We start from the raw sequence: 13,059 nt of genomic DNA, 5'->3' as shown, positions 1-13,059 counted from the left end.
CTGCAAAAAAAAAAAAAAGGCTTTTATGGGCAGTGGGCAGACTACAAACATGGTAATAATACTCTACAAGGATAAATACAAAACCTGACAGTTTTCACTAAAATCAGAATTAAATCTGAAATCAAATAAAAATGTATCATGATCTGTCTGGGGCTGGGGCTGTGGCTCAGCAGCAGCACACCTGCCTGGCATGTGCAAGGCACTAAGGTCGATTCTCAGCACCACTTATAAATAAATAAAGGTCTATCAACAACTTAAAAAAAAAAAAATATATATATATATATATATATATAATATATTAAATATATTATCTGTCAACAACAACAAAAACTCATTCAAAAAGTTTCATAGAGGAGGGGCTGGGATATATAACTCAGTTGGTAGAGTGCTTGCCTCACCTCACATGTACAGGCCCTGGGTTCAATCCCCAGCACCACGGGGGGTAAAAAAGTTTCAAGAGGAAAATCTTAATAGATTGAAAGCTATTATCTAGCTAAGTAAGATACAGATGATCTTATGAATATAAAATACCCAACCCATTACTATACATTACAGATCATGAAAAAACAGGTAAATAACTACATACATACTTTGGAATCATATGGCTAAAGGGAAGAAAGACCTAAAATAGCAATAGCAATTATAAATTTCCTTTTAGTATCTTCTTAATTTTTGACATGGTCTTACTAAGTTGCCGAGGCAAGTCTCACACACAATCCTCTTGCTTCAGCCTCCTGAGTAGCTAGGATTACAGGTACACATCACATACAACAGTGCCTGGATTTCTTAGTATTTTTTTTTTCCAAATATGTTATATTTTGTGCATGTACCAGTATGGAACAACAAATCCCAAACATGATGTATAAATATAGTACACCAATAAAAATATGGAAAAACAAAGAAAAAAGGCAGTCTTTGGTACTTTTTTTTTAGTTGTAGATGGACATGATATTTATTTTATTCATTAATTATTTTTATGTGGTGTTGAGGATCAAACCCAGTGCCTCACACATGCCAGATGAGCTCTCTAACTCTGAGCCACAACCCCAGCCCTCTTTATCTTCTGATTATACAAAAGATAAAATTCCAGTTCATAGTTAGAATGCCATTAATATCAGGAATTTATTTTTTATGTACCAACAGACACAACGCAAGGACTCAAGCAATTCAACCCCTAATTAGGGTTATACAAAGCTAAAGCTGATTTTCGAAACCCAGTTAGCTCTGAACTGTGCATCTTTTAAAAAAGTTTTTTTTTAGTTATTGACGGACATTTATTTCATTTATTTACTTATATGTGGTACTAAGAATCAAACCCAGTGCCTTATACATGCTAGGCAAGTGCACTATCACTGAGCCACAACCCCAGCCCAGAACTGGGCATCTTGAAGTCTATAAATTGAGGTATATATGAAGTTGCTATCTTGTACACCAGTACCCCAAAATGAATTAGCAAATGACAAGATTATAAAAGGTTATAAATGAGGTCTGGGGTTATGGCTCAGTGGTAGAGTGCTCGCCCCGCACATGCAAGGCCCTGGGTTCGATCCTTAGCACCACATATAAATAAATAAATAAAGTTTTTTTTAAAAAGGTTATGAATGACAGGCAACCATGAGATTTTTCTAAGAAAATTTTCCAGGCATTTGTACTATGCTTCCAGATATTACCTCTGTAATATGGAGATAATATAAAAATACCTTCCAGATATTTTTATATTACCTCTACATGGTATTGCAGTATTTAATTTTTATTGTTTGTATTTTACCTATCTGGACTGAAGCTGGCTCCATAGACAGGCCCACTGTGACCATATAAAATCTTCAACTCACTTGCAGTTTTCTCATCCATGATTCTTTCTAAGACATCGTCTGATTCTTTGTCTATGAGGTTAAGATCTAAAATGGTCCAGAAATATTTTTTTAAAGTACATTAATCAAAACATTTTAAGACAATCACATTATAGTTCAGGAGAAGAACTAACATTTGAACAGTTCTTCCTATATACCAACCACTGTACTAACATGTCTAAATTAGGTGATATCATCCCAGTGTGTAGAAGATGAAACTGAGGTTCAGAACAGTTGGTTTGCTAGAGTGCACACAGGTACTCAGTATTGGAACTAGATTGAAATTCAAGTTTTTCCATTATACCACAATGTTTTACAAAAATGAAAACTATGTAAATATACAATAATTTTAAATGTGTTACTATGGTTAGATAATTTAAGTTTAGCCAAAAAAAAAAAAAAAAACCTTTATAAAAATGGAATTCTGAACTTATTAGATCTTTTTTACCCAATTTTATGGCTGAAACAAAAAAGTATTCTTCTACTATTTAAGATTTTAAATAGTAGAATAATACTAGCACCCCAGTCTCCTAATAGCTATTCTGATGCTTTTTCACTGCTGGAAATGTTAGCATCTTTAAAGAAATTAAGTGAATTTCTGAAAAAATCAGTATCTCCTATGTATATTCCATGGAATCAAGACTGGTGTAGACTAATGGAAAGCTCACACCCCAAAAAGTCATCTCAGTTACCTGATGCTTGTTTGACACTACGAAGCTTTTTGGGTGTCACAGACCAGACTCTAACTGTTGAATCTGCAAAACCTCCAGCAATCAGACTAGAATCATCAGTGACATCCACTGCAGTGAGGCCCTGCCAATAAAAAGAAGTTTTAGACTAAACACTACTCTTTTAAAGGAAAAAAAATACAACCATATGTTAGAGACTTCATAATGATGGCTATTTTTCTCGTATAAAAAAATCATTTGAGGGGCTGGGGTTGTGGCTCAAGCGGTAGCGCGCTCGCCTGGCATGCGTGCGGCCCGGGTTTGATCCTCAGCACCACATACAAACAAAGATGTTGTGTCCACCGAAAACTAAAAAATAAATATTAAAATTCTCTCTCTCTCTCTTTAAAAAAAAATTTTAAAAAAAGATCATTTGAGATTATATTCCCCTATAAAACCCATGTCTGAAAGCTCTTATTTGAAAAACATGTTATTATTTACCCACTTTTTGCCCTCTCTCTATGGAGAACATAACAGGAAGCAAATGTTGTTTTTTTGTAGTTTACTGAATATATCATCAGTAGCTTATTGTATCTATTAAGATACGTAGGATTTTTTGTTGTTATTTTGGTTTTGTTTGTACTGGAGATTGAACCCAGGGGTCCTCTGTCACTAAGCTATATTCCCAGCCCTTTTTATTTTTTATTTATTTTTGAGAACAATATACAACTTATGGCATGGATTAATTAAGACACTTTTGGCTGCAGGTGACAAAAATCCATATCAAACTTTCATAAGGGGGGGAAGGGTCTGGGCCCACATAAAGGAAATGTCCAGAGTTACACCAGCTTAAGGCATGGTTAGATCCAGGTACTCAAGACACTATCCAGTCTCCAGCTCTTTCCATCTTACAACTCAGCTGTCATCTCTGTCAGTTTCATTCTTGTGTAGTTTTCTCCTTGGGGTGGCAAGATGGTCCCCAACAAAATGGGGCTTACATTCTATAGGGTTAGGGCAACCAGCTGTAATCATTTAAGTGAGAGAAGAGTTATGCATCAGGCTCCAGGGGCCAGGCAGTGACTATTCAGTCCACTCTTCAATATCCCCATGGTTTCATCCATAAAATGGGTGATGTGGGATTTGAAAGATAGTGCAGGTCAATAAGGAAATTAGGAAGTCTGGATTCCATCCCTATCAATGTGTGACCTTGAATTAGTCATTTCATTTCTCTGGGTTTAAGTGTCTTCCTATTTTACAGTTACTCATGTTCCTGGTTTAAATTAAAGGTAGGGGGATTAAACTTCTTCTACCAAGCTTCTATTGGCCTGCAGGGTTTTGTCCTAGAGGAGTCTTAAGGCTCACAACACAGGGAAAGCCCCATAAACAGGAGGGGATGCATTCTAGAATTTGGGGGGGCAACTCCAATTTCTCATTAGCTACGAATCCAGGCCACATGTCTCCATCTCATGTTCAAGAAACATGGTGGCCACCCCCAGTGGAAAAGGCCAGTTAGCCTGCTTTCTCTAAGAGATTATACACAAGTCTGCCCACCTAACCCCTCCTGGTTTGGCTTAGCCCAATGAGGAAGGGAATGCTGCAGATATCACAATTCATATGCCAGTATCTCAAGCAACATATCCCTTTTCACTTTTTGAGACAGGTTCTCATTAAATTGCTTAGAGCCTGGCTAAATTGCTGAGGCTGACCTTGAACTTGAAATTCTCCTGCCTCAACCTCCCCAGTCGCTGGGATTACAGAAGTACACCACCATCCCTGGCAAGACATGTAGAATGCTTAATAAAAAATATTAAGTTTAGGGTTGGAGATATAACTCAGTTGGTAGAGTGCTTGCCTCACATGTACAAGGCCCTGGGTTCAATCACAGCACCACAAAAAAACAAAAACAAACCAAAAAAAATATTAAATTTATATGAATTTTTACACCAAATTCAATAGGGATGAACCAGTCAAAGGCTGGAAGAATTCTAATCAGTGAAATGAGGGACAAGTATAAGCAAGGGTCTTTTAAACATGGCCTTCTATCTATTCTCTATAGCATCCAATTCTCTTTTCCTATCTTTAAATTATATTAACAATTTAAATGACAAAACTCCATTTTAGTTAACACATTTACATTTCTCCTAATGGTAAATCACCATTTTATATGACTCTCTAGGCAGATATTGTCCAATTATTTTACCAACCTGGTAAGCATTGAGGAAAGTATAGAAACAAATGGAGGGTAAGCAGTCTGGCCCAAGGCGCACTCGTTTGGTGGTTTCTTTCATATTCATTATCTTATCCAACTTATCTGAATCTTTCAATTCGGGAAGAGGGATTCTGTGGGGGTAAGTGGGGAGAGTGGGAATTACTGTTTGAATATTAACAAACTCAAATCATGTGTAACATATCTTAAAGCTCCATACAAATGCTGAGGTTTCTTCCTCACCTGTTTTGAGGTGGAGCATTGGGATCTTGTTTTTTGCTTTTGGATCCAATACTATCTTTTTTAGGCTTCTTCTTTTTAGGTTTTCCTTCTTCATTTTCTCCTTCCTCATCCTCATCATCCAAAGGTACCTCAATTTCTGGTTCTTTTAACAAACCAAAAAATACCTACAAGTCAAAAGAACCGGCATTTTTTAAATTAATTTTTTGTTCATTAATATACTCTTTGCACATCTTTGACAGGATGAATCACAATTACAATACAGTAATTTATGCCCCAAGGCAGGGTTCTGAATTTGTTTACCAATAGCCATATGCCCCTTTTTCTTTACTAACAGAACCCTGATTTTATTGGAGTAGTTAAATCATTTCTGTTCTCAGGCTCCCTTGCAACTAGGAATGGACATATAACATAATTCTGAGTATATTGGGTATGGTTTACCAAAAAAAAAAAAAAAAAAGTTTATCTCCTTGATAAAAAAGGAGACTCAGTCGGCCTTTTGTCCTTTCCCTTTTTCCTTCCTAGTAGTTGCAATGCTGGCACTGCAACAGCCATTTGTGAGCACAAAGAAGGTCACATTCTAAAAGTGGTGGACCAAAAACTTGAAAGAGCCAGGGACATTGATGGCATTATAAAGCTATCATGCCAGTCCTAGAGGACCTTCCTCTGCATTTCATTTCACTTGAAGATAAACCCCTTACTTGTTTCAGCCACTGTAGTCAGGGTTCTGTTAATGCAATTATTCCCAAATCCTCACATATATACACCGTCCTTAGGGCATGAAATTTTAAATACAGTGTAAAATTATTCTCAAACTAGCTACAAAAAAATATAAATTATGTAGATGAAAATGTTATGATTTTTCATAATCTGCATTATATAGTTCTTAGGTTTATTCCCATACCTTTGATTTGTTTGCCTCTCGTTTAGCCTCTCCTGCCAAACTTCCCACCATCGCATCTATCTGTTGCTTACTACGCGGCATCCCATCAAAGATGTCAATGTAGAGGTGCTCCTGAACTATGTTCCATATCTGATTGTTCTGTTTCTCCTGAAGATGCCTCTTCAAGAGTTGGTACGAGTCACGGGAAATACGCAGAACAAATTTACTTGTTCGAAAATCCAACATGGTTTCATTCCCTTTCATGTGTTCCTTTTTGGTAAGACTAGATAATACTCGTAGGTCATCCTGGTAATAACATTCCTGATCTCCATGGAACCTGTTTCAGTGATTTTAAAAAGTCATTTTTCAATGTAATCATCAAGGGATCTGCCTTTCCCCCATATATTTATAAACCATCCCAGAATATTTTCAGAAAACCCTGAACTAAGCTGTAGGACCAGAAGTAACTCATTTAAAAATTACTATAATTCAGTTTCTAAATTTGTCCTAAAAATGACCAATTTAATCCTCTAATGAAATTTATCATTAACATTTTTAAGAGAAGAATTTGAAATAAACATCGTAAGTGAATGAAAGATAAGATACCCACCACTGGTAGACAGTTTCTTTTGTTTACCATCTTTGATAGACATTTGAGAATGTCAGAGCTCTTACTTTGCTGAATTATTTTTTCTTTAAACCCTACATTTTAAAACTTTATTATAAAAAATTTCAAACACATATAAAAGCAGAAAATGTTATATAGTGTATTCAATGTACCTATTACAGCCTCAACAACAATAAATACATGGATTCTCATAAATCCACCATTTTTAATTATTCCCAATGTTCTTAATAGCAAACATTTATTAAATACTTAAATTTAATACTATTACTAAAGAACAAATATTGATAACAAACAATAAGCATTTCCATTTACTATTCCAAAAGCAATTAAATAAAGCCTTCAGCCTTACAAACAATTAGTAAATTTAAATGTGCTTCTCTGTTTTAACAAATCTTAACTTTCCTAAAAAGTAAAATTAAAGATATATATTTGGCACTAAGAGCAGCATTAAAGAAAAATATTTATAAAACAATGACTATCTCCGGAGGCTGAGGCAGGAAAATTCCAAGTTGAAGGTCAGTCTCAGCAACTTAGCAAGTCTACCTATCTCAAAATAAAAAGGACTGGGGATGTGGCTCAGTGGTAGAGTGCCCCAGGGTTCAACCCCCAGTACCAAAAAAGAAAACAATGATTTAAGGTATAGGGCTCTAGCTCTGAGATACAATATCAATGGATTCCTAAACTATTACTTGTTACCCATATAGACTCATCATTAAATGAACTCAGAGTTTCTAAGATTTGAATGAAATTAGAAATCTCAGTCTCTTGGGGTTCATATCAATCACTGCCTATTACCTTCATCTGAGCATGGTGGGGTCCTGGCAAAGGCTGAGCTTGTCCATAACTGTCTGGGAGACAGAGTCCTCTATGATATTTCAGCTTCCTATCTTCCTATGAGGGGAGATGGCTATAACATGAGACTGGAAGAGCAAAAGGTATTTTTTTGGGGGGCGGAGGGAGTACCAGGGATTGAACTCAGAGGTACTCAATCACTGAACCACATCCCCAGCCCTTTTTTTGTATTTTATATAGAGACAGGGTCTCACTGACTTGCTTAGCACCTTGCCATTGCTAAGACTGGCTTTGAACTCAAGATCCTCGTGCCTCAGCCTCCAGAGCCACTGGAATTACATGAAGGTGCCACTGTGCCCAGCTAACAAGAGGTTTTTTGATGACAGTACTGTAAGAGAAATTAGCTTCCAGAGTAGAAGTTTTGTCATTGTCAACCTTAATATATATATTTTTTTAAGAATACTAAGCTACAGAGCATTTCTATACTTTCTATGAAGCATCCTACTATAATAAATGTATACAATGACATATGAGTTCTATTGTTCCTCTATCACTACCGTGTTATCTGACAAGTCCTGGCTTCAAGCCCTATTACCTGCCTTAAAGAGCTCTCATTCAAACTATTAAATGCTGCTTTCCCTTGGCTTCTACAGCTCAACACTCTCCTGATTTTCTTCCCTTTTTCACTAGCCTTTATCTTATACTTGACCATTAAATGCTAGAGCTCCCCGAGGCTTGGACTTAGTTCTCTTATTAATTTTATATTCTCCTACAATCACATCCATATCCATCAATATTGCACATAACTCCAATGTATGATTCCATTCCTTACTTCTCTAAGCTCTTATAACAAGGGAAAAACAGGAAGAAGGGGAAAAGGTGACTATTGATTGATCAGGTTTGGAGGTTACTTAAATGAGTTGGAGCATATCTGAATTGCAACTAAAGACTATTCTCACACCTGACAAACCAAGTCCTTTTCCAGAGTTTTCTATGTTAGCTGAAGGGAATCCCTATGCATCTCGGGGGCCAGAAACCTGGGATTATCAATGATACTTCCATCTCCTTTACCTCCATATTCAATCCATCAAGTGTTTCATCAGTTGATCTATTTCTCTTTACCTCCACTACCACAACCATGATCTAGTCCTGTTTCTCAAATGCTATTAGCATTTGAGGTAGGACAATTCTTTAAGTATACTATCTGCCCATCCTAGAACATTCAGTATCCTTGCTCCTTCCCCTAATCACTATGACCACCAAAACAAATAAAAACAAAAAACAACATCTCCTTGCATTGGCAAATGACCTAGGGAAAGAAGGAATATCAGCCCTAATGAGAACCACTCAGAAATTTCTAAGACTGGTCAATCAATAGTCTCCCCACCATCTGTTCCCCATACCATGCAAGAAAGATCCTTGAAGTTGCACATTTAATAATGACATGGCCCTCCAATGACTTCTATAGCAGAAATGCCTCACTACCCCCAAATATCCAAAACACCTGAATATTGGCTGGGCACATAGACACCTAAGACCACATTCCCTACCTCCTTTGTATCTAGTATAACCGCTGGCTGAAAAATTGTAAATGTGTGTATCTTCTAGGAAGAATGTGGCCCTCCCTGCTGACTATAACACAGATATGACTACTTAGAGCTAGAAAGCCATCATGTCACATGGTGGAAGCTTCATGACAAGAATGATAGAGCAATAAGGCCAAGGGAGCCTGTATCCCCAACAATCAAGGACACTTAATACCAGTTCTGAACTTTCCTACCTTTATGAGAAATAAACTTTGACTATATTTAAGTCTAAATTTAAGTCTCTTCTTGGGTTTTCAGTCTAATCTATCAGTTTCTTATTGCTCTTAGAATACAGATAAAAAGAAAAATTTTATTTATGCCATCATTATTTTCAGTGACTCTCAGCCAAATCCAATCCTACTCAATACAACTCTCTTCTGCTCTAAGGACAAACAGAATTTCAATGTGGTCTGAGAACCTATTGTTCTAGCACCTAACCAATTTTCCAGCTGCATGTTTTATCATAACCCACTCCGTTCCTTATTCCAACTACTGCAGTCTTCTTTCAGTCTTTGCAGCTACCATGACCCTCGTGCCACAGAGCTTTCATATATGGTTTTCCCCTCTTTTCTTTATCTGGTTAATTCCTACGCAATCTTCAGATCTCACCTTAAGTATGGCTTCCTCTGGAAGCTTTTCCTGACTTCTCCAATTCAATAATATCTTATGCTAGATTCACAAAGTACTTTCTGAATTGCAATTTTACATTTGTGTGATTACAGTTGTGTGTATGCATGTATAAATAAAATATATGTAAAAATCCACATACTTCTCAAAGAATGATTTTGCTTCATTCTCATGTTGATTATAGACTAGCTCCAAGTACATGTGTACAAATAGAGGATAAAAGAGTTGGGATAATTCTGCCCGATGGCAGTCCAGAGAACATTCGATGAAGTGTTTCAGTCCACTATAGTATTCTTCATACATTGTGGGGTCTCCTTGTTGGTTGTAGGCCGACAAGACAGCACTGACATCTGGCTGGTCTTCCACAGCTACATTTCCAACTGTTTAAAAAATGAAAGACAACTTTTAAGAAAATGATCTGATATGTACCATGTGACTACTGCTGTTTTGATATGGCTCAAAAGTAAACTGTTTCTCGATTTGTCCCCTTTCCTCTCAACCTGTCTTCCCCAACCCAATCACATAATCTTTTAATAGGATTTTGCACTTGTTTCAGTTACCCAGGCCAAAACCCCTTCACATGTACACATCTTAAAATAAGTTTTCAAATCAATAACAAAAAAATTCAATACTTTTCCTAGAATTACATTATTTTTAAACACAAATTGTATAAAAGATCATATACGCAGGGATGAGGCCCTGGATTGAATCCCCAGCACTACACACATAAATACATGCAAATCAAACAGTTTATTAATCTCCTCTCAAGGCTCAGTGCAAACGGCATCTCCCACCACCAAGCCACCAGCTATAAACATTTCCCACTCTCTGAGCTACCCAAATAATTTGTGACATTGCTGCAACATTTTCTGTCTCGTGTGTGTGTGTGTGTGGTGATGGGAATTGAACCCAGGGCCTTGTGAATGCGAGGCAAACACTCCACCAATTGGGCTATATCCCCAGCCCAACGCTTTCTATCTTGTGTTATTTTCATATGTACACATGTAAAATGTCAGCATTTTAGGATGCCTTTTATTATCTCCAAAAGATAATGAGTTGTTACTCAATTATATAAGCTTAAAGCAACCTCTGTAACCACTATTTCAAGGCAGAAAACATGGGTATTTAGTAACATAGCAATGCCAAACAATGATACAGTTGTCAATCAAACCTGACAATACTGGGTTTTGAACCTAAGGCCTTAGTCATGCTAAGCAAGCACTCTATTGCTGGGTTCACAGCTATGTCCTTCAATGAATAATGTCATCATTTTTTTGGATCACTCTGATGGCTTCTTTTCCTCCTTTCTGGTTTCTCAGTTAAGATCTAAAAATAAGCTTCTGAAGTGCTGGGCATGGTGGCACACACCTACAATCCCAACCATTCAAGATGCTGAGGCAGGAGGATAGCAAGTCTGAGGCCAACCTCAGCAACTTAAGCCCTGAAAAACTTAGTGAGACATTGTCTCAAAATTAAAAATAAAAAAGGCTGGGGATGTGGCTCAGTGGTTAAGAGTCCCTGGGTTCAGTCTTCAGTACCAAAAAAATAATGATAATAAATGACTTAGCAAGGCCCTAAGCAACTTAGCAAGACCTGGTCTCAAATTTAAAAATATTTTTTAAAAGGGCTGGGGATGTAGCACAGTAATAAAGTGTCCCTGAGTCCAATCCTCAGAACCAAAAATAAGTAAAAAGGCTTCTGAAGAGATAAGAGATAATAGCAATATAACAAACAATACGATTTGTTTTATAGTTCATTCACAAAATTCAGTATTCAGAAAAGATTTTTGGTAGAACACGCCTGCAATCTCACTCAGGAAGCTGAGAAGGAGGATAACAAGTTCAAAGTCTTAGCAAGATCCTGTCTTGAAATTAAAACGTGAAAGAAACAGTGGTATGTGCACGTATGTGTGTGTGTGTGTGTGTGTATGTATGTTTGCGTGTGTGTATAAAGGACAGGGAGGCTGGGGATGTAGCTCAGTGATAGAATGCTTCCCTAGCAATGCTTAAGGCCCTGGGTTCAAACCCCAGTAACCCTACCACCCCAAAAAAGATTCTTCTCTGGGGCTGGAGTTGTGGCTCAGTGGTACAGCACTTGCCTGGTATGTGTGAGGCCCTGGGTTTGATCCTCAGCACCACATATAAAGAGATAGATAGATAGAAAGAAGATCCACTGACAACTAAAAAACTATTTTAAAAAAGATTCTTCTCAATCACATTTTAGCACATTTCTATTTATGGATTAAAATGCTATGTATTCAAACTTCACTTTTGGCAATGCTGCAAAGATTAGGCCTCCTAAGTACAGATTAACTTAGCTATGAGAGGGCTGCACTGGATAATTTAATTCAACATTTATTGATCACCTTTGACATCTTATATCCCATAAAAGTTTCACTGCATGGACTTTGTGACAACAGTTGCTGAGAGAAAGTGGGGGACACAAGTGTCAGGAATGAATATAGAAGCATGAACTTTTCAGAATTAGGCATTTCATGTATATCTGAGCCTCATAGTAACCTATTTAATAGAAAAAAACTCAACCTTAGGAACAGGCAACACACAAGTAAAACCAGCAGGGACAAAAAGGTCTGTCCCACACCTGTTCCTGAATTTGTGGCTCTCAAATTCTGCCATACATTAATACTCCTTAAAAGCACTTATTGCAGATTCACAGACTTCACCTCTAGATAGTCAGAGCCTGGCCACTGATGCTTAACAATTTGCATCCTCAAAACATTTAACACTGGTGGTACGTGGCCCATATTTTGAGAAATATTGCCAACACTGTGTTCGATCAGTCCCTGGCTTAGTGGTCCAAAGCAAGTCCTCAAGAAATCTGTTTCCTCATCTCTAAAGTGGAAGTAATGTCTACCTCACAGTTCCACTGGGAAAATTAAAATATATAAATATATAACTTAAAGTACTTATAGAACAATAGTAGAGAACCGTACAAATAGTGTTAGTGCGGACCTGCCCAAGGCTCAAAAGTCCAATAAGAGGAAAATCAAAAATCTGAGCTCCCCGCCTTTCTGCGCCCCTCTTCCCCATGCATCCCGCTGCTCAATAGCTCTGCTCAGCCTCTAGCTGGAATTGACAGCTAGGAAGTGGGTTTGACTGCGCAGCCGGCGCACTGGAGAAAGGGGCGGGCATGTGGCCCTAGAGGCGGGCCCAGGAAATTCAAAACAAGCCCGCAGAGGTGCAGGCCTGCCAGCCCCTGCCTTCCCGGCTTGCTCCCCTTTGAGCCGGTCCTTCTTCCCCTGGACACCGCGGCTCACCTTTCCCCGGAGCCACAGAACCTGAAGCTGATCCTGAGACGACTGTGGCCCCTGAAGCACCAGTGCTGGGAGGATCGGAGGCCGTAGAGCCGGGGACAGAGGCCGTGACCCGGCTGAGAAGCGCGCTCGCCGCCTCAGTGCCGGCACCGTCCACCTCTCCCGGAGTTCCGGAGCCCGCCACTGCCTCTTCCAGCAGCCGGGCCTCACGGCGCAGCGCCTCCTCGGCCTCGCGGAGGTTACTCTGCCGTAGGAATTGCAACACCGCCAGCAGAGTCTGTCGGTCGTGGGGAGCGCCGGCCTCT

At 38.3% G+C, this 13,059-nt stretch overlaps 1 protein-coding gene across 1 annotated transcript in view; it reads right to left on the bottom strand.

The window, feature by feature from the left end:
• Taf5 (TATA-box binding protein associated factor 5) overlaps positions 1-13,059 on the bottom strand; it is a 16,636-nt gene that overhangs the window by 3,351 nt on the left and 226 nt on the right. Inside the window, 7 exon segments of the mRNA XM_015494743.2 lie at positions 1,769-1,898; positions 2,543-2,663; positions 4,723-4,858; positions 4,968-5,131; positions 5,869-6,184; positions 9,623-9,860; positions 12,758-13,059. The exon segment at positions 12,758-13,059 is cut by the window's right edge and continues 6 nt beyond it. Coding sequence (XP_015350229.2) covers positions 1,769-1,898; positions 2,543-2,663; positions 4,723-4,858; positions 4,968-5,131; positions 5,869-6,184; positions 9,623-9,860; positions 12,758-13,059 — 1,407 coding nt within the window.

Source organism: Marmota marmota, unplaced genomic scaffold (assembly GCF_001458135.2).
Source record: "Marmota marmota marmota unplaced genomic scaffold, marMar, whole genome shotgun sequence".
Lineage (NCBI taxonomy): Eukaryota > Metazoa > Chordata > Mammalia > Rodentia > Sciuridae > Marmota > Marmota marmota.
This window is presented reverse-complemented; position numbering and strand designations above follow the sequence as displayed.